This window comes from Telopea speciosissima, chromosome 4 (assembly GCF_018873765.1).
Source record: "Telopea speciosissima isolate NSW1024214 ecotype Mountain lineage chromosome 4, Tspe_v1, whole genome shotgun sequence".
NCBI classification, from domain to species: Eukaryota; Viridiplantae; Streptophyta; class Magnoliopsida; order Proteales; family Proteaceae; genus Telopea; species Telopea speciosissima.
In genome coordinates this window covers 9,302,222-9,324,636 of record NC_057919.1, presented here as the reverse complement: position 1 = coordinate 9,324,636, position 22,415 = coordinate 9,302,222, and the positions used below count along the sequence as shown (strand labels likewise).

Sequence of the window (22,415 nt, the reverse complement as noted above, 5' to 3'; positions counted from 1 at the left end):
GTTGGACTAGATGGGTTAATTATTTGGAGGTGGGCTTGTCAAGATATTGTTGGACATCACCGCATGGTGAAGGTGGAACATGTCAAAAACACATCGACCCCCCCCATCGCCTTCTCTGCAATAATTCATTATGGAGTAGACTCGAACAACTGATAGATGTTCAAATATCTCATTTGTCCCTTGACCTTTCGTGGTCTGTGGACCTCCTTTTGTGATCCAGATAATTAGGAGTAGTATTAGTAGACTCATACAGTACAGTACGTCTAGACTCCAGACCCAAAGTCAGTCAGGCAGACCTTATATCGAACACCTGAACGACTACATGAACCAAAACGCCCATGTGTCATGCAAATTATATCTGCAATTCAATGGATTGACCACATATGTGATACTACATAATTGCATAATGAAGTTTTCCTTATTTTGAGCCTTTTCAAAATGGGAAAGAACCCCAAATTTGATACACACAAGAAGGAAGAGAGAGGAGGCCTAGCTTATTGATTTGTTTGCCCATATAAGAACATGAGTTGTAGGCAGAAGCTTCCCATTCGGATACCCTTGTAGACCAGAAATTACCTCTCTTATTAAACTTGATTAGGTAAGAGATTTCCCATGACATCAGAGTAAACCACACCAATAAGAGGGCAGGGGACGGATTTGTTCAGTAGAGGACTCTCATTTTACTGAGGAGAGAGAGAGAATGTGTCAGTATGAGTCCCACAGCTAATTATGTTAGAAGGTGTGGGAAGGATGATAACACAGATGAGACGAAGATTGAGTGTTGATTGGTAAGGCAGTTGATCAGTCAGTCAATCAGTCCAACTGGTCAAAATTTCTCTTCAGCGAAGAAGATGACTTCCTCAACCAATGAAGTTTGTCGGCTAATTGCTCTAATCTAGCTTTTAACAGAGAAGGAGATCTATCCAACCCATCACAAATTTGCAACCAAAACAATAAAATGAAACTAACCCAGTTCAGCAAACCAAAAATTAAGTAATAGGTACTGATAGGTCAAGAGACCTCCCTCCACGAGAACGATCTTATGAATACGCAAAGAACGAGCTAAGGCCAGGCACGAGCCGACGAGCTCGACCGGCGTGATGCTAGGTCCAGCCTGTGTCGTAACGCCAGGTCACTACTACATCATCCAAATAATAACGACCTGGCTCAAGCCAGTAAAAGGGGCGACCTCAATACTTCGCATAAATAACTCAAGGCATGCCATGAACCAGCATGGCCCGAGATTATCGCTCACGTTGCACCTAATCAGGCGCGTGGGAAGTTATGGATAATCAGTATCCCCCATATCACTCTTAAACATTCTCACTCCACTCCGGGAATCCAGCTTTCCTATTAGGGCACGATTCTGCCCATCACCCACCTTAAGTAAGGGAGGTAACACTCATTACGATCATCTGAATTTTACTTTTATTATCTGTTGCTAAGGATTTTGACTTAAGCATCGGAGTGAGATTGCCGACGCAACCCGGTCCTCTCTACTAAATCTCATCTTGCAGGCACAGGACACTCCGATGAAGTTTCTGACGCAACAGGTTCCAAATATATTGGTCAAAAGAGATTTAAATCACAGTTAAACCATTCTTTTTTCTCATTCTCAAGGTCACAAGTAGTTCTTCAAAGAAAATCTGAGGAGATTTTAAGCCCACAAATTATGAAGGAATACCAATCTTTGTAGATGCATCTCACAAACATGGTTCAACAAGAAGAAACCAAGACATCTACAGTTACGGTTCTTACCAATCAAGAAATGGAAGAACCAGATTTTTCACTTAGCCTTGGAAGAAATTCGAGTGAGGAATTAAAAGAAGGCTTGGCCCTTCGGTTGGACTACAAGTTTGAAGGGTCTTCGAACCCCAGCCCTGAAACTAGCTTTGATGAACCTAAGGAAGTGGAAGCTGGAGAAACATGGCCACCTAGTAAAATTCTCAAGACTATGGCAGAGGGTAGAACCAGTTAGGGTTCATACCGGTAGGAAAAATGAAGATCGCAGGTTCCCTTCTAGCAGATCTTTACTTTGAATCCCAAAAACCCTCGTGGGTTGTCCCTTCTAGCATGGTCGCAGGTCTGGTTTCAGACCTCTAAGCTCTCCAATGGCAGGAAAGAGGGAAGGAGATGAACCAAGAGAGAGGGAGAGGGAAAGTCATTTTTGTTAACTGGTTGGTTCTTCATGGATATATAGATGAACAGGTTACCAGGTAAAAAGGATGGGCAATCTAGGTATTTAAAAACATGAGGGTAGAAGGAAATGTAAAAATTTAAAAACAGGGTAGTATTAGAAAAGAAGTTTACGATAGGATAGTTTTAATGAATATAAGCAAAATGTATGGGAGTGATAGTGATTATCTGGAGTGAAAAAGAGCACGTGATGATAGAACAGACAGGGAGAGAGAGAGAGGAGAGCGAATAGGTTATACTTGGAGGGAGGAGAGAGATGGGGGTTGGGTTTGAAAACTATACTTAGGATTGGGTTGGGTTGGGTTGGGTTTGCAGTTGAACATGGTTAGAATTGGATTGGTTGAGTTTTAAATTATCTTTATTTTGGACCGTCAGATTTAAACATCCAATGTGTCAACCATCTAAATGGAAAATAGAGCAAAATGGAAGCAGATAAAAATCCTAGGAGAAACGAGGCGATTCATGATATGATAGATGGGACAAAGCATGTGAGTGGATTTTTTTGTTTTTTGGTAGTGTTGCATTAATAACTAGTGCTAGAGCGTGCTGTTCCTGCAATATAGAATTAGCAAGAGAGGCCGGGCTGAGCCGATTTCTCCACTCCGATGCCTAAGTCAGTACTCTTAGCAACAGATAATAACAGTAAAATTTAGATGATCATGGAAGGAATTTACCCAACTATTTATAGGCGATGAGCCAAGCCTTGAGGGTAGAGTCGTGCCCTATTAGGAAAGGAGAGTCCGTGGCATGGAGTGAGATAATTTAGGAGTGATTTTAGGGATAAGGTTAATCCCCTTATCCCCCTATGCCTTATTAGGCGGCGTATGAGCAATAATCTCGGGCCATCAAGGCCTGTTCGGCAATTGCGCTCTCTCCGTGGTATGGTATATGGGTCATCCTGTATACGTCGTCCTCGCCGAGCACAGGGTGGTCATGGTCCTGATCTGGTTGTACCTTTTGGACGGCTTGGTCATTTGATCTCGCTCTTCTAGACAGGGGCAGCTCGTGCTCGTTCTGCACGACCTCGGCTTGTCCCAGATACACGTGTCAGCTCCACATTGGCTGGTAGTTTTTATGACGGATCAGGTAGAAAGCATGTTAGGAATTTTTATCACTTGCGGTTCCCCTATCTGGTACGGTTCCCTAGTGCCTCTAATAAAAGGGGGTGGATCCTACCCGGACAATATGTTTGGTCAAGGGGTAGAATGGTTATTTCAATCCCTCTATGAAAGGAACCGTCCAACCGTACCGGTCAGCGAACCTCAGGGATAAAAGTCCGCATGTGAGTGGATGGTACAATCATTTTGGGATTTGTCGTGTTTTATCACGTGAGTAAAAGGACGTACAAATACAATAATTTTGATTGGAGGATGCATGGTCCGGGCAGAAATACCCAGCCCATGTATGTGTCTGTGCCGCAGGCCCGCAGCGCAGAGAATAGATAGAACATCAGCTGCACGTTCACGAGAACAACGGGGAGCTGTTCTCATACGTGGACGTGAGCTGGACTCGTACTCTTATGCGGTGTCCCCCGTCCACTGATTTTATGATGCTGCATCTCTTTGCTTTTCTATAAATGGCGCGGCTTGTGAATTCTGAATGAAGGAGATTATACGAAAACCAAAACCAAAAGAAGAAAGCTCCGCTTAGAGATGATGAAGGTCAAGGGTTCTTACACAGTCACTCCGGCAGAGTCAACTCCAGCTGGCAAGCTCTGGTTATCAGAGATCGACCAATATATGCCCTTGACCCATACACAAACCGTCTACTTCTACCGCGCCCCACTAATTGATAACCCTATCATCACCACCACCTCTGCAATGATGGACACCATGAGAGACTCTTTGAGTAAAGTTCTAGTGCAGTTCTACCCATTAGCTGGTAGGCTTCAATGGATCGAAGGAGGCCGGCTCGAGCTCGATTGCAACTCCATGGGAGCTCAGGTCTTTGAAGCAGAGTCGGACATGGAAATCTCGGACTTTGGAGACTTCAGTCCAACTCCAAAAATGAGAGAACTCGTCCCTCACATCGATTACAGCCAACCCATCAACGAACTCCCTCTCTTTCTAGTGCAACTTACCCAATTCAGCTGTGGTGGAAGCAGTGTTGGTGTTGCCATATCTCACGCCGTGGCAGATGGCCAGTCCGCACTACAATTCATTAACACGTGGGCCAAGGTCGCCGCCCGTGGAGGAGAGAACCTGGTGGAGGAGACACCACTACCATTCATAGACCGTACTGTATTACGTAGGAGCGAACATCCTCCGCCCACACCACGGTTCAACCATCCCGAATTCGGTCCACCGCCTGTTTTAATCGGTCAGACCGATGAAAAAGAAGAGAGGAAGAAGGAAACGACGGTGGTGATGTTGAAGTTGACGAGAGATCAAGTGGAGAAGCTCAAGAAAAAAGCTAACGCTGAGACCATGCCTGGCTGCCGGCCCTATACTCGGTACGAATCCATGGCTGCACATATTTGGAGGTGTGCATCCAAAGCCCATCGGCACGAGTGTCAACAGCTGACACTGTTGCGCATCGCCGTTGATAGCCGGAACAGGCTTCGTCCAGTACTCCCAAATAATTTCTTTGGGAACACAATCTTTGTGACGAATGCGACGAGCCGGGCGGGTGAACTGATGGGGAATCCGTTAGGGTTTGCTGCCAGTAGGATAAGAGAGGCAGTGGATACGATGACTGATGAGTACTTTAAGTCTGCCATTGATTTTTTGGGAGGGCAAGAAGATATGAGACCTTTCAGGACTGCGTTTCATACGGTCGGCTGTACACAAGGGGCCTTCCTTGGGAACCCTAATGTGGCTATTGCTAGCTGGCTAGGGTTGCCCATCTATGGTGCGGATTTCGGGTGGGGAAAGCCAATTTACATGGGACCCGTGTCGTTAGGGTTTGATGGGAGGTGTTTTATCGTACCAGGACCTGATCATGATGAGGATGGATCGTTCACTATTCTATTACGTTTGATTGCTGCACACATGGAGGATTTCAAGAAATTCTTCTATGGCGATATCTAACATTTTTTAATTTTAGAGCAGCAGCATATTAGAAGGATTAGGGTTCTGTTATCTGATCTTGCAAGCTTGGATTCTGATTTAAAAGCTTGTTAGGCATCTTTATCGCTTTTTTAATTGTTTTTCTTCTTTTGTTTCCAAGGGGAGTAGTAAGTAAGATCATGGTGGTTTTAGCGTTATGTATCCGAATGAATGAATGAATGAATGAATGAATGAATGTGTTTGATGGACCTACCTCGAATCTGTTCAGCGACCACCTTTATTGTGATTTTTTATTTTCTTTTTCAGGAAAACCTTCATAGGGTTTAGACTTTAGATGCAACTCTTAACTTAAACCGTGTAAAATCATTTTAGATGTCGTACCACATTTTTTTTTTAAGAATTATCTTCCATGTCACTAGGTCTAGTGAAACAGTTCATTTAATTATGATTTTTTTGTCCTTATTAATAATTTTGCTGATTTAAGAGTGGAGGAATAATTCTTGTAAAATTACCTTTAAAATGTTACGTACTGTATCAAATCCCTCCTTTCTCTTCAACATTGACTTATTTAAACTTTTGTATGAGATAAATCTCAATTGATGAAGAGTTTTAAATCTGCATGTTTTGTTAAGATGTATAGGGGAGAGGTATCTATTGCCCATAATTTGGGTAATTAAAGCTTAAATTGGATAAGTTTTCTGTATCATGGAAGGAGGATGCTGAAAATTTCTTGCTTTCTTAAATTAATCTATATTTTATTTTCATAAAAAAAAATTAGGCTGTATTATTTTTATAAAATTATTATTTAATCATATTTTTATAATCAAAGACTATCCCTAACTTTCTAATCTCCTTCCTGCATTCTCTTCCTTTCGACTTTTTTTCGATAAGATCTTTCTTTCAACTTCCATTTTCAGCGCAATCAACGATTGCATCCTTATTAACAACGTTTATGTCTACTAGAGAGAACAATTTGATGATGTGCATCCGTCCAGGATTCTTCCTCCCCGAGTACCTAAGCCAGCTGTTGCCTCCCTTTTCCTCTCCAAACCTGTCTCCTCGTTCTTAGTGCCCCTTTCTCTTCTTCCCATCTTACCTGAAAAGGATTTAGTATTAACGGTTTTGTGACAGTAATCTTCTTAGGGTTCCAGTCAGGACTTTTCCTTTTTGCCTTTTTGCGACAAACCTTTTCTTCTTCCTTTCTCCATCTCCCATTTGGACCTTTATTGCCCCAGTAGTACTGGGGTGCTGTGTGCATCGTGCGGTGCAACGCGGCCCATGTGTGTATGGTGGGACCCACTGTACACACATGGGCGGTGCTGTATCGCACGATGCACAAAGCACCCCCAGTAGTACTGGGGGCGATACTTTTCCCTCCCATTTGCTCTCTGTGCCTGTCTCCCCTTGGAATCTATTACGGTGGGCCTCTGATCTCGTTTCTCCTTTGTTTATGGATACTGATCTTTGGTCTCCTTTGTGGCAACGTCTTCTCTTTGGCTTTTTTGGTGTTGTTGTGCTCACTGCGCTGAGCGTCTTCACTTTTCTCCTTTTGGGTGCTTGGTGTCCTTTTCGAAGAATGTTTTCATCTCCTGTCTTTACCCTATTTCTACTCTTTTCCCTTGTTTCCTTCTAACCCTCTATCTATCCTTTTCTTCTTTGTGTTTTCAATCTCAGATTGCGACGATCATGTCTCTTCAGGCTTCCAGTTCTCAGCAGGATGCTAGTGCCAAACGTTCTTCCAGAAAAAACTTTCACTTGACCGAGGAACGCTCACAAAATTTCTCTCTCTGGCTTTCTAGGTCTAAGGACGCCCTTTCAAAGAATCTCTCTCGAGAAGAGATTGTGAATCGCTCTTTTCATGGCTATGCTATCGGTTTCCCTAAACCACCCAAGGAAGCTTTATGCCAATTTTTGGGTAATCTCTGGGAACCGTTTGGTGCTTTATCCATTAAGTGTTTTGATAAGGGTAGCTTCTCGATTGAATGCTGCTTCCCTTCACAACGGATTGACTTGATGAATCTTGCACCGTGGTGGTTTGAAAACTGTTTGCTTCACCTGGTTAAGCATTCTGTGGATGATCCCTATTATGTTTTTGAAAGAGATATGGTGCCCCTTCGGATTCAAATTCATGATTTACCTCCAAGTTGCCTTAACTCTGGTTCTCTGCGACATTCTCTTGGAGATGTGGGTAGGCCGATGGAGTTAATGCTTAGTCCGGTGGAACTTGGGCTTCCGGCCAATACGGCTAGGATCAGGGTGGTTATTGACAAGCGTAAACCAATCATACTTTCCACTAATGTTGAAGACTCTTCGGGTTCATCTATTCCTGTTCGCATTAACTATGAGTTGAAGTTTCTCTGCCTCTGTTGTGGCCGAATTTATCATGATATGTCTCATTGCCCATATATTCGATGGCGATCGGTATCTCCTCTACCCACTTTGGGCTTTTTCAATAGTACTTTGTCCCCACCTCTGATGATCAATTGTGCATCCGGTTTGATCCGAGCAACGGCTCCCACTGCTGCTGCATCCTTATCTTCTTCGAACATGGATATTTCCACCAATGCAGTGCCCTCCGCCCCTGATAAGACTTTTGTACAACAGAATGTTACTCCGGGGAGTTTTACGACCACATCTTCAGTTCTACCAGATATGAAGGCTGCAAGCCCTTCAACTTTTAACTCTACCTTACTGGCACCACTCGAGACTACCTTCTCTGCACCAATGCCATCGTTGTTCTCTTTAGTGGAAGATTTAAATTGGAACACCTTGGATCCAAAATATGTGAGCCATCACCGGTTTCTATGGCTTGCCATAGTTCTTTTATGGCGTCCTCATCAGTCCAGCATTTTGCCTCTGATACTGGCAATATATCTTCATCTTCGATGGGCATAAACTTTACGGGAACTAGTGTATCTTCCCAAATGTTTGCTGCCAATTGTGTTACTCCTGGTATCTTCATGGGTTCCACTTGCAATGCCGTAGCCTCCAAGAAACGAAAACTGGCACAGCCAAACTGGAGTAGTCCGATCCTCTCTGAATTCAATGATCTCAAGAATTCTCTCTCACAGTGTCTTCTCTCATCATCCGATCTGTGTGCTTTGATCTCTCTCCTCAAAGACTGGCTCTTAGATTTATCTCCTCCGGCCTCTGACGAAGTTCTTATGCCTAAACCTGATGGTCCTCTGAATTCTGGTTATACTGTCACAGACCCAAACATACTGAATCCAATCCAGGTAAGTAACCCTCTCTCCTATAATTTTGATTTTGTCAATTTTTTCTGTGTTTACTTTATGATTCTGCTTTCTCTCTCCCTTTGCTGGTACCTTTTGGATCATAAAGCTAGAAATTGTGGTTTTTATCCTAGAAGGTGGTATCTGTTTACTTTATTAGTTGGTTTTTTTCTTTCTTTTATCCTTTGCTTTTAGCTATTTCTCTATCATGAACTTCCTTTCATGGAATGTGAGGGGTATTAACAATCCCTTCACAAAATGATGCATATCATTCCATGTTAAAAAATATAAACCTGACTTGATTTTCTTATGTGAAACAAAATGCTTGAATCATTAGTCTTTAAAATTTAACTTCTTAACAAATAACTTTAGAACCCTATCTTTCCATAATAGTTCGGGGTCTAAGGGTTTGAAGGGGGGTTTCTGGATCCTCTCTTCTTTCTCTTTAAACTCCTCCGAATTTTGTTCTACACCCTTCTTTGTGGTTATAATGGTTGTGGATGCTCTTGACAACATGTTTTTGGTAAATTTTATTTATGCCCCCCCCCCCCAAAGCAATTGATAGAATCCCTGTGTGGTATGAGCTTGGTTCCTTTCTTGCCACTGTCAATTGTGGGTTTGTCATTATTGGTGATTTTAATGAAATCACGTCTGCTCTTGACAAAGTTGGTGGCACACCCTTTTCACCCCATCCTTCCTCCACCTCTCTCCTTAACCTGATTGATGACCATTGCCTCATGAATGTAGTACCATTTGGGTCTCGTTTTAACTGGACCAATAAACAAAACCCCCAAGATTAATCAAGGAATGCCTAGACCGTTGCCTTATGTCCCCCATCTGGTTAAACCTTTTCCCTACCTCTATGCTATCTAAGCTACATTCTGTTGGTTCTGACCATAATCCCATTTTGCTATCCACCAACCCACCCATAAATCTTGTAAAAAACTTTTCCACTATCAGGAAGCTTGGCTTCACCACCTTGAGTTTTTTCACTTCTGTTCTTCGAAATGGAAAACCCTGAATAAAGACAACCTTCAATCCAACTTATGCTCCATGAGCAGAGTTCTTAGGCAATGGAATAAGAATGTGTTTGGAAATGTGAATAATCTAAAAGAAAAATATTTTGAACAATTTGGAGCAAAGGAAAATGAGTTAGCTGAGGACTCCAATAACAACTCCTTTGATGATCTCCAATGTATTGCTTCCAGAATTAAATGGATCTCGACTGGTGAAGAAATGTTTTGGTTCCAAAAATCCAGACATTCTTTCATCCATGACGGAGATAGGAATACCAAATTTTACCATTCCATCACCAAAACCAACATCAGGAAGAGATCCATTCCTTTCCTTCTTAATAATGATGGCCAAAAGATTGTTGATCTTAGAGGTATTGCTAGCATTTTTTCCTCATACCTGGGAAGCATTTTTCAAACATCTAATCCCCTGGATACTTCCTTTACTGAATGTCTCTTTCCCAAAGTGATCTCTTCATCTGATTCAATGGCTATATGCACCACCCCCTCCTTCTTGAAAATAAAAAAGGTTGTGTTTTCCTTTGGAGCCTACAAAGCCCCAGGACCTGATGGGTTTCAAGCTTGCTTTTACCAAAAATTCTGGGATGTAATTCATGAAGATATCACCCGGTGTGTCTTTTTTTCTTTTCAACCACCTGCCTGCCTCCTGCATGCAATCACACTCTTTTCTGCATGATACCAAAAAAGGAAAATGCTTCTTTGACATCTGATTTTAGACCTATTAACCTTTGCAATGTCTCCTACAAAGTGGTGGCTAAAATTATTGCTAACAGATTAAGACCTTTGCTTCCATCCTTCATTTCCCCCTTCCAAGCTGCATTTATTCCTGAAAGACAAATCATTGATAACATTACTATAGCACAGGAAATTTTCCATTACCTAAACCATCTAACTAGGAAAAATGGATTTGCTGCTATTAAATTGGACATGTCCAAGGCTTATGATAGAGTTGAATGGATGCCCATTGGAAAACTATTCTCTTATCTGGGTTTTAATGGGCTTTGGATAAACCTTGTCAATTTCCTCATCTCCACTACCTCCTTCTCCTTTAAAATTGAGGGTAGTACTTTTGATTTCTTAAAACCCTCCCGTGGTTTGAGACAAGGCTGCCCCTTGAGTCCTTACCTGTTCCTTCTCACCATGGAAATCCTCTCTCGACTGCTGACTGCTTACAAAGATCTTAATCTTTTCAAGGGCATAAAGGTTGCCGAAATTTCACATCTCCTCTTTGCTGATGACACTTTCATTTTTTGCAGAGCCTGTGAAGAGGATTTCTTAACCATCAAAGCAATTCTTGATTTATTTTCCGACCTCACAGGACAAGTGAATTTCAACAAGAGTGATGTTTTTTTAGCAAAAATGTTGAAAATCCAGTGAAAAAACAGCTCTGTGAACTTCTGCATATGAAGGAAATGTCCCCAAATTCCTTCCATCTGGGCACCAAACTTTGTCACTCCAGATCCAAACACAAAGACCTAAAATTTGTGGTTGACAGGGTTACATCCAAACTCTCAACTTGGAAGGCGAAATTCCTCTCTTTTGCAGGACGGAAAAATCTTATCCAGTTTGTGTTGGCCTCAACACCATCATACCTCATGTCATGCTTCTTGTTCCCCCTAAAAACCTGTTTGGAATTGGACTCCATCTATAACCGATTTTGGAACAATGACCATAATGATAGGAAAAAACTTCATAGAATTGGCTGAGATAAGATTTGCCAACCTAGGTCTCATGGAGGCATCGGCCTCAGAAAATCTGAGACCCATAACAAAGCCTTGATTCTTAAGCTAGGGTGGAGACTTTTGTCTGAACCATCGTCCATTTGGGCACAAGTGCTTAAGGCAAAATACTTCCCAAAACTTTCCATTTTTCACCCAAAAACAGGATCCAAGAGAGGATCGTGGACTTAGAATAGTATTGCCAAAACTCTCCCCGTTCTCAAGCATATGGTCTCCAGACAAATCAGTAATGGTAAGTCAACTTCTTGTTGGTATGACCCTTGGATACCAGATGATACAGGTAACCACTTACCACAAATACTTTCTCAAAACTCCAATTTAAATTCTGCAAATGAATTCATGCTTAACACAAATTGGAATAGGCATCTCTTACAATCTTGCTTTGCGTTTCAATCTATTACAAATATTCTCAGAATTACTATTTCCAATCATGATGATCTGTGGAATTGCTCTGTTTCAAAAAATTGCAAATTCTCTACTAAATTAGCAACAAAACAAATAACAACAACTAATTTGACTAAGCCCATGTTTATCCAAGGGTGAAGATTTTTTTGGAAACTCAACTTACATCCCCGATTTAAAATCTTTTTTTGGTGTGTTTTAAATGCAGGAGTTCCTATTATAGAGTCTATTTCGAAATGGATGCCCGTCGAGCCTTCATGTGTTTTCTGTGGCTCTAACAACGAATCAATTTGGCATATTTTTCTATCTTGTGATTGGATTAAGCGAATCTGGGCTTCTGGCCTGCTTGGATTAAGAACTGAGCACCTTACTGCTCCTTCTCTCACATGCCTGTGTGCATTCTTCATTGGCTCGAAAGCCATGAACAAACAGTCCCTATGCTAGTTTTTCTCAGTTTATATAATTACTTGTTATTATATTTGGTATGTAAGAAACAAAATTATCATGTGTGATTTTAAGGCTGACCCATTATTGGTCATCCATAATGTGCTTAGATGGATATCTGATATGCACTAAACACCTCCATCATCTGATTCACCTATATTCCATTACAAATAACACAATGTCTACCTCTTGCTTCAATCTTAACTAACACAAACATGGAACTACCTGGTTTACTAGTCACAGGAGTTTTTGATCCCGAACTTAGAATAGCTAGATGGACATTTTACATTTTGATAACTGGACAAAGAATTATAACAGATGCAGGTCGGCTGGCAACTCAAGATGACATGGAAGCGGAGATGTGTGGAATCATCCAAGGGTGGAAGAGAGCTAAGGAGGAAAATATAATCTTAAAAGAGATATGGTGTTGCAACAAAAAACTTTTTACGATATTTAGCCCGAGTCTTCGAACCCCATTCCCATGAAACATTATAATTAGTTTTTTGGAGTTTGCTGAAATATCTGGGAACTTCACTAATATAGCAGTTAAGTGGTGTGACACCCCCACCTATATGTACAAAAATATGTTACCTCTAGTTTTGTTAAATAGATGCAGTCTTTTATCAAAAATAAAAAACCCTTGTTTGGAATCCCGAAGATGCTCCATCTCATCCGCATTCAGTTCCTCTGCTTGAAGCAACAAGCAAAATCACATGTAATTCCATTGCCAATGCATCTCCATGTGCATATAACCTGATGTCCGTGCAACATAATCTCCATTACACATTCTTACAACCCATGCAACATACCACAAGATTTAAAAATTCGAAATCGGTTACAGGATCAGTTTCCATAGATTCTGATTCGATTTATCCTGGAATTGACTGGAAATCGGTTGGGCTCAATCAGACTCGGTAATTGAAGAATTGCGATAAATCAGAATTGACATCGGTCAAATTCAGCCAATGCTTTTTCAATCGCAAAATATTGACTCACGGGTGGCTTCTGATTCACTGCCCCTTTCTGCCATGAAAACCGGTTGATATACACTAAATTCTTCAGCATTTGCTGTCCTTTTTCGGATGATTTTATGAGAAGTTTGGAAGAGTTACAGACTTACAGTTCGAACTCACAGGAAAGCATCTTGCCAGATTAATTCCCCGGACTATAATCTGGACCCTGTGGTTAGAGCGCAACTCCAGTATTTTCCAGGAGCATTCCAATGATAAACCAGGAATTCTCAATAAGATATGGGACAGTATTTGCTTACTAGGCCATCTGCATAATGATTTTCAAGAAGTTTCTGCCAAAGTGCCAATTACTTGATTGGTAACTGTAGCAATTGTATCATGGAATATGTTTCTGATGTTATAATGCTCTGTTTCATGTAAGGCTGAGCTTTCTGCATAGACTCTTGAGCCAGTTGCGCTTGTACTTTCAAGGGTTTTAGCTAATAATCAGCAGATTCATTCTCTCTCGGTCATCTCACTCTAATTCATCTAACACTACTCACCATCTCTTTCATCCAAATCATTACATTATCTTACAGGATTGTCTAAAGAGATTGCCAAGCTATTCATTCCAACTACAAATTGAGCCTATCTCACTGGTGGTGTAAGCAAGCAAGCAAAACAATTTTGACTTCACCCATAAAGAAAACATTTCAACATTGTGGAACATTATATAAACACTGAAACAATTACCCTACAATTTCAGGACCAGTCAATGCCTGTGCAGAACAAATTTAACAGAAAAACTGTTTAATTTTGCTTTCTGCCTCCTAAAGTGTTCAAACCTCACCACATGCTTGATAGTACCAACAGTCCCAGCACACGTGATAAAATTCCATGCTAAACTTCTCCTTGTGAAGCTGATTTCCATTCGAAAGCTACATGCTACCCTATGAGCTAACTTTCTATCATTGCAATAAATAATATTTAAATTGTTTTCACAATTTAAGGAAATGGAACAGACTTCTCACGCAATGTTTTCATGTGATGCTCTCCTAGCACCATCCAATTTCTACACTGTTTCGATGCCTACATCTTCCACCTATAAGCATCTTTTCCCAAGAGACTATATTTGCCTTCAATCAATTGAAAATCTTCCAGAGCCCTATGGTATAAAGGAATACTTCTACTAAAAATCTAAACCTCAACAAATCAAGCTAGTTACGAAGCAGAAAGTTTGACACCCTAATTGTATACAGTTTACTAACCGGGAGAATACAAGCTGCGGGGTTCGACGTGAAAGTCTAGGGTTATATCTCAAAATTTGCAAACTTAAAATGAAATAATTCATGAACACACACACATAACCATAAAACAGCTATCCCCACGCACATAGACACCCATAATCAGAGCGTTAACTACAATTTACAACATGCATCCCTGAAACTTGGATTAGGAGTATATAATGCCCATACCTACAGAATGGAGAAAGAATGCATAGAGCATAAAACACATTCAGTGTTGAACTTCAAAATGGGCAAAATAGCTTTTCCTGTAAAACAAAGTCCACATTTAAATTTCGATTATAGATGACTTGGCATCTCTAAATAAAGCAGAGATGCATGCATCATCAATAAGCAATTGTTGACAACTATCCCCTCCAAAAACTACAAATAAAGAACATCGGGTTATGAAGCTCACCCAAATCTGAGGAACAATCTTATAAAATGATTAGATGACCTGTTCTACATGAGTGGTTTCTCTGTTGGTGCAGGTTTCATTAGCACCATTGAAACGTAAATCAGGATAATTACGGTGGTTAAGTGAGTGAAGCCAGAGGGCCACAACTCCTTCCTTCCGTTCTGTGGATGCAATGTGGGGGTATATCTCCTTCATTTTAAACTCCTCTGCTTCTGCAGCATAAGCTTCCATGTTCAACGCTTCATGTGAGTCTTTCCATTTCTGGTTGTATGAAGTGAATAGACACTCTTCAAGGTACAGACCAACCTCTGGAGCTGTAGGCACATTGATTCTTATATCCCTGAATCATATAAGTAAATTTGTTAGATAAAAACCATAATGGCTCCCAAACAACAAATTAATTCAAAGAAAATAATAGAAGATTACTTTTGCAGAGCAGTGTCGAGTAAAGACTCGGGAGCACAATTCCTCATGATAGCCACTGCGAGCCCAACCATCTTCCGAATCTGATGAAGCATAAAGCTCTGGCCCACAACCTCGCACTTGATAAAATCAATCCCTTCAACATTAACAACAAGATTTGCAACAAATGACACAATGAAGCGTTGGGCTGAAGGATCCTCAGCTTTCGTTCTGGTTGTGAAATTGTGAAAATTGTGAGTTCCCTCGTAATGCTTCAGAATTCTGTTGAACCTCTCCCTCTCCTTCCCGTCATAACAAAAAGCCTTGACCTTTTCAGTTGTGTCCTCCCCATTACTACACCTAACTAAATCCGGTTCTTGTTTTTCTTTCTCAGTAGAAGTCTTTGGCCCTTCTGCTATGTCAGAGTGAGAAACACAAAACCCGCTGTCCTCAGATACCTTATCCTCTAGTGTGAGTTCGGATTGCGGTACAGCCGTTTTGTCGTCCGAACACACCAAAGCCCCCTCCTCAGGTTCAACACTATCGTTAGAAGAAATAACGGACTCCACTGTGTTTTCAGCGACCGAAACAGAATTAGGGTTGTTTGAAGAAAACCCAGACTCCATCAATGGTTCAGAGAGGGAAACAGTGGAAACACCATTGCCGCATGAAACCCTAGACTCCATTAATGCTTCTGAATCAGGAACATCATTCCCGCCATTTTCCGGAGACCTTGTTTCAGAGTTGCGCCGGCCCATAAGACCGACAACCTTACGCCCTCTATCCGAGCACTCAAGACACTTGGCAAGCTCATTCTCCGAACCCAAACTAGCCAACACAGTCTCTCTATCGGGATGAGAAGTGGGATCAAGCGCGAAAACCGGAATAAGATAGACATACCTCCGCCGATCGCAGAACTTTTTGGCGTTGAAGGAAGCAGTAGCACGCTTGAAACCGAAGATACGAATCTGAGGGGAAAGATTGGAATTGAGACGATCGACGAAGCCCAGTGGGTCGATGTAGAAACGGCCCGAGACTACCTGACCGACGGCGCTGACACCCTTGTCGGTACGAGCAGAGCGGGCCCAATCATATCGCGGTGGTTTGCCGCGGTCGGCTTCAGAGATAGCACCGGAGACTGAGAGGGCTTGCTCGAGGTCGCCTTCGATGGTTTTGGCTCCGGGATTCCTCTGCATACCCTGATAACCAACGCCGCAGTAGGCGAGGAAGATGGCGATTTTCCTACGCTTGAATCTGAACTTCTTTTCGGTTGGAGGGATCGAACTAGGGCAGGTTGAGTCGGGTATGGTGTCGTCGTTGTCGTCGTCAGAGGTGGAGGACATTTTGAGCTTCTTTGGTTCCGGCGGCTGTAAAGGAGAAGAGGAAGAGGTATCCATGTTTCAGAAACTAGAAGTGAAGCTCTTGATTGATCTGATCGTGCTTTCCCATTACACAACCAACACAAGCAATGGGTAACTGGTTTGGTTTTTCGACCCACTAACAGTCTAACTGAACTAGAAGTAAACCTAGAGCCCTAACGAGACAACGGTTTTATTTTCTGTACAACAGTATCACAGTATCAATGATGAGGACGTGGTGATCTATGATCCATCTGTCAGGTCAAAGGGACAAATACCAAATACTGATACTGATCCCACGGCATATGTCTCTCTAACTTTCGTGGGACTGCGGCTCCCTAATTACAGTTGCACTACATTTATTCTAATCTAACGGTTACTAGGAGCAGTTCAACCTGATGGATATATCTACAAGATCAAAACTTATGCCAGGAAATCATGGCGACCTCTAGGCTTCTGGGATTTGAATCTTCCATGGTCTCGGTTGAGCGGCCATCGTGTTGCGTTCAATTCACAGGTCTCACGTGAAATTAATGTCAATCCAATGATTGGTAGATGACAGCAATTCAAAATTCAAAAAATGCCACTCAAAATTAAAAAATGCCTACAGCCATGAGTAAAATTCTCAAATATAGACTCCAATAAAGTTGAGCGTATCACCACCATGGCTTCCCCCAATATGGGAATTGAGAATAGAGCAGGTTCTGAGATAGCAAACCGAGGACAACCTTGGTGATTGCGGCAAACATACCTCAGACCACCTTTCATCGAGTTAGATAGTAAGCTAGCATCACAATTTAATTGGAGAAAGGTTGAAGGCGGGGGCTCTCATTGTTACTGAAGATTAGCACGATCCTCCACATGGGTGACACGCATGGAGCTTGAGATCAAACCTTAGAATCTTTAGCCAAAGAGGAATTGCATGCCTGGACTCATATACCATTTGTTAATGACTTAACATGGTATAACTCATCTTTAAAAGTTAGCAGTTAAAGAGAGGATGCCCAAGTTTTTATACACCCCTATATTAGCCATTCATATTTGATGACACTGTTTTTTTTTTTTTTTTTTGTTTTATGCGTGGATATCCCAACAACTAAATCAAATGAAGGGGTGTTTGCTTGAAGATACTCACTAAAATGTCTTTCTGTTGATTGGATGACCTCTCCAATGGAGACCATACACATCTCCTAGTGAAAATCTTTTCGAGCCAACCAGAGGTGCCAACATATGAAGGAGAAATTAGCCATCAGTTATTTTCTAGCATCTTTACCTTTCAAAAAATCTTTCAGCTATCAATCCGCTCATGTAGGGTGACCTCGATTTCCTTTGGTATTTTGTAAGATAAACTACAGCCAAACCATATCGATTTTGCAGAAGGACATGCCAATATGATGTGAGAGATTGACTCTTGGACATAACCACAACGCGTATAGTGGAGATCAACTAGTATATCTCAATGATGAAGATTCACTGTTGTAGCAAGCCCTACCACACACGCCCTCCAAAGAAAAGTTTTTTATTTTTTCAAGAAATAGAGGTTAGATTGAAATTAGTCATATTACATCTTAAGGCCCACCCATATAGTACCACCTAGGGTTGCAATAGGGTCGAGAAGGGCCGGGTTTTAAAAACCCTTGTCCAACCCTAAGTCCCCTTAGCTAGTGGGCCTAGGCTCAGACGGACCCTAACTTAGGGTCTAAAAAATCCAACCTTGACCAGCCCTCAAGGTCAGGCCTGACTGACCTTGATTGGCCCTGATCACGGGAAGGGGAAGGGAGAGATGCTGGGTTGGGGAGAAAATTATCAATTTGACATAAAATAATACTATAATAAAATATATTATATTACTTATTATCTTCATATATAATATATTACATAACAAAATGTGTTTAATGTCTACTTTTTTTGTTCGGGTAAAATGTTTAAAGTTTATAATATATATTATATCAAAATATGTTTTATAGAATAATTTAAAATAGTGACTTAGGGTAAAAAAATTTCAGCCCTAGCTCGTCCTCAAACCAAGGTATCTTAGCCCAAGCCTTGTTTAGGCTTAGGATAGGTTCGGGCCAACAAGGCCAAACTTGGACCTCTACTACTGTTAGATCTTTATCCCCTCCAGGTCCCTGTCGGAGCCAATTCCCTCATACCCCTAACAAGGGGGCTGCAATGACCACCCCACACACACTCGAGTGGGCTCCACCCCTCCTTATTAGAGTGATTAGGGAACTGGGCGGACAGGGAATTGGAGGAGATAGTTTTTCTACTACTACTACCTCCTCATTGTCTTAAGGGTGCAAAAAAAGTAACGGCTTGTTAAAAAAGAAAAAAAAAAAAAAAGGCAAGTTCATAAAATTCTGTTCATGAAGAGAAATCCTTAAAACAAAGGATTTGGATCCTCTGCGCCCTGGGATCCAAACCCTAAAACAAACGGCAGAAATCCTATTTTACAACAGCATCTTATTTTCCCGCCTTTTTACATGAAAAACAAACGGAACTATATAGGTACAAGCATTTTCATGTCTATTTTTTTTCCAATTCAGCATTTTCAGAAATAAACAGAACTCGATTACATAACCCAATGAGTTTTGTGTTAATCGATTGAGTTTTTGCAAAGTTTTCAATGAACTTATTTCCTTTATTCGGGGTTAGCCCTATCTTTCCGCATTTCTCCGGTGTGTAGGGCCTCTCTACCATAGTCTGTGTTTCTTGATTGATCTGTTGAGTTTTCTCATGGACGTTGAATGATGACTTGTGGTTATGTTTCTTACTTTGTGCATGAGCAGCTGCCGTGGTATGGGAAGCAGGGAAGCCATCATCAATCGAAGAATTGGAGGTGGCGCCACCACAGCCAATGAAGGTTCGTCTGAAGATCCTCTTTACCTCTCTTTGCCACACGGATGTCTTCTTCTGGGAGGCCAAGGTAATTAATACCACAGTTTTTGTTTTCTTAAATAAACCAAATTATGATATATGTTTACCGGGATAGGGTTGGAAGTTTGGAACTGATCAGTGATTTGTAATCTTGCAGGGACGAACCCCTTTGTTCCCTCGCATTTATGGCCGTGAGGCTGGAGGGTATGAATCTACGTTTCAGAATTAAATACTTAGATAATTGCAGACTTTATGCTCATCTTGATGGCTGAAATTAAATGGGTTTCCCTCAAAGGTTTACCAACAGTATTAGTTTGTTCATTTACTCTATAATGCTTAGGATCATGGAGAGTGTTGGGGAGGGGAATGCAAGGAGTGTCCCCATTGCAAGTCAGAGGAAAGCAACATGTGCGATCTCCTCAGAATAAACCCGGACAGGGGTGTGATGAAATTAATGGCCAGCCCATATACTTTTTTTTTTCTTCTGATGATCCTAAGAACACAAATTTATTCAAAGTCAGAAAAAGAGGAGGCAAAGCCCCTTAGAGGAGGTACAAGAAGAGAGCCACCATAGGCGAGTCAGTCCCCAGCGAAGAAGCCCCTGTGGCTAACAAATGAGCCTACCTATTGGAGGACCTAGGAACAAAAAAAAAAAGCACAGTTTGGCTAGATGACAAGAGAGAGGTAATATAAAGATAGTTCAAAGCATCTACAACCGCAAGATAATCTGAAAATACAACAAGAGGAAAAAGATCAAAAGAAAGAGCAATAAGGATGCCGTCTCGAATAGCTTCTGCATCAGCCGCAGCTGCCGAAAAACACGGACCACATCTGCATCGAGCAGCTACAAAAGAGCCAGACTTTGTGCGAAAAACAACCCCCTACTCCCTTGCAGAGAATCAGCACGCCAAGCCCCGTTAGAAAACATGGAGAAGAACTTCAAAGGAAAAACTGGAGGGGCACGAGGAGCAGTGGGAATCAAGGTGTTGGAAACACATAGGTGACCTTCTGAAACTGTATTGGCAAAAGCAGCAAGTGTGTTGGAGAGGCTTGGATCCAAATGATCAAAGATGAACCTATTGCGAGTTTTCCAGATCTGCCACAACAAAGAAGACCAAATTATATCAAAATCCGATTTAACAAGGACAACTTTAAACTTTGTAAAGAGAAAATTGAGCCAATCTTTAAAATTCTCACTATGAAACTCAGAAGTATTGAACTGAAGAGGAGATACTAACCAAACTGTTGAAGCAAATGGGCAGCAAAAAAGGGCATGTACAATGGATTCCACTTCAGGCAAACATAAAGGGCACAAAGAGTTGATTGTTAAATGATGTAACGCTAGAAGTTGATTTACTGCAAGCCCATACACCACTTTTTGGGAACTTCCACCTTCAGTGAGTGCACTGTGTGCCATTGGCACGTAGCTAAGATTAATCCTTCAGCCCCTCTTGACAAAGTTTGTATTCTCAGTTGTGGTATCTCTACAGGTGATTGGGGAAACAACTCCAAACTCTAAACCTATCTTTTATTATTTATGCTTCTTTGATTAATAATTTCTTTATTTCCTGTTTAAGGTCTTGATGCAACCTTGAATGTTGCAAAACCGACAAAGGGTTCAACTGTGGTTGCCTTTGGATTGGGAGCAGTAAGCCTCGCTGTGAGTTGTCTGGGTAAAAAGTACACAATCTTCTTGTTTGTTCCTATGATTTTCTCTTATGAAGAACCCTGCAATGTTCTTGCCATGTGATTAGGCTGCAGAAGGGGCCAGGATAGCCGAAGCTTCGAGGATTATTGGTATTGATATTAACTCCAATAGATTTGATCTAGGTAATCTATTCGATGTCATTGCTCTTGTATACTTTCTTGTTGTGTATTAGACTAGCAGTTTGGATCTGTATATCTGTTTCTTTGACTTACATATTTATCACTGATGAATGATGGGACTTTCTTCTTCTAAACAGCAAAGAAGTTTGGTGTTAATGAGTTTGTGAACCCAAAATATTATGACAAACCAATTGAAGAGATCCTTTTCTGACTTCTGTCTATTGGCATTTTTCCCTCTAATTTAGAACCATGCTTCCCTCTTAAGTTGATTGAATACGTACATGCAGTTCTAAATTTTATTTGACAATGTTGTGTATCAAATATCTGAATGAGGTTGTTCTTGGATTACTCTGTTAAGGTCCTTGCTGGGATGAATAATGCAGGAGTTGGCCGAAGCATTGAATGTACAGGAAATAGTGCCGCCGTGCTCTCTGCATTTGAATGTCTTCATGATATATATCCTTTATTTCCTTGTTCTCGTATTCATTATCCTTGTTCGCTTTTTATCAACTTATCTGAACCATTAAACTCATCTAGGCTTACCATAAAAACTAGAGTCTCTGATATGTGATTGTAATCAATAACATAAAATGCTTTCTTGCAGGGTTGGGGAGTTGCTGTACTTGTGGGTGCTCTAAGCAAAGATGCTGTTTTCAAGAGCCACCCAGTGAACTTTCTGAACAGAAAGACTCTCAAGGGAACCTGCTTCTGGAACTACAAACCAAGAACTGATCTTCCATCAGTTGTAGAAAAGTACATGAACAAGGTAATCTTTGTAAGGTTAATTCACTATCAGTATTCTCACAAAACATTTCCGGCATGCCTACTAAAAAGATGCTGACTTTTGAGACTTATTATTGGAAGGAAGGTATGGAAAGAAATAATTTGGGCCCTTGTTATCTTTGTTCAGGAACTTGAGCTGGAGAAGTTCATCACCCATGAAGTCCCATTCTCAGAGATCAATAAGGCCTTTGACTACATGCTTAAAGGAGAAAGCCTTTGATGCATCATCCATATGGAAGGGTAGGACTAAGAGAAAGTTTGTATTTCAAGCAAGTAATCCAAAACCTAATCCAAATATGATCAGAAATAGATGTATGTGTTTGGTATCCATGGTGCTCATATGTGCATATACAAATAGTTGGCCTTTTGGGGCTTTCTGCCAACCCTCACTCCAACCTGTTTGTTCCTAGTTTTCTATCTTGCCTAGAACCAATAATGTTATTTTTTGTTAGTCTATGGAT

General features: G+C 41.2%; 2 protein-coding genes and 1 pseudogene across 2 annotated transcripts; 2 read left to right on the top strand and 1 right to left on the bottom strand.

Annotated features, from left to right (window-relative positions):
* Positions 1–3,848: 3,848 nt before the first annotated feature.
* On the top strand, positions 3,849–5,225 carry LOC122657413 (spermidine hydroxycinnamoyl transferase-like). Its single transcript, XM_043852113.1, has one exon. It carries the CDS (start codon positions 3,849–3,851, stop codon positions 5,223–5,225), a length of 1,377 nt encoding a protein of 458 aa, XP_043708048.1.
* Positions 5,226–14,513: 9,288 nt separating this feature from the next.
* Positions 14,514–16,597, bottom strand: LOC122657390 (tRNA pseudouridine synthase A). The gene is made up of 2 exons (XM_043852083.1): positions 15,134–16,597; positions 14,514–15,047 (listed from the first exon to the last, which is right to left on the bottom strand). Exons 1-2 carry the CDS (start codon positions 16,504–16,506, stop codon positions 14,738–14,740), a joined length of 1,683 nt encoding a protein of 560 aa, XP_043708018.1. The 5' UTR covers positions 16,507–16,597; the 3' UTR covers positions 14,514–14,737.
* A 308-nt stretch (positions 16,598–16,905) lies between these two features.
* On the top strand, positions 16,906–22,198 carry LOC122658300 (annotated as a pseudogene).
* Positions 22,199–22,415: the final 217 nt, after the last annotated feature.

Coding starts and splice junctions, on each gene's coding strand:
- LOC122657413 (XM_043852113.1), top strand. CDS start 3,849: ATGATGAAGGTCAAGGGTTCTTACACAGTCACTCCGGCAGAGTCAACT.
- LOC122657390 (XM_043852083.1), bottom strand. CDS start 16,506: ATGGATACCTCTTCCTCTTCTCCTTTACAGCCGCCGGAACCAAAGAAG. Junction 15,048..15,133: donor CTCGACACTGCTCTGCAAAA/GTAATCTTCTAT, acceptor TATATGATTCAG/GGATATAAGAATCAATGTGC.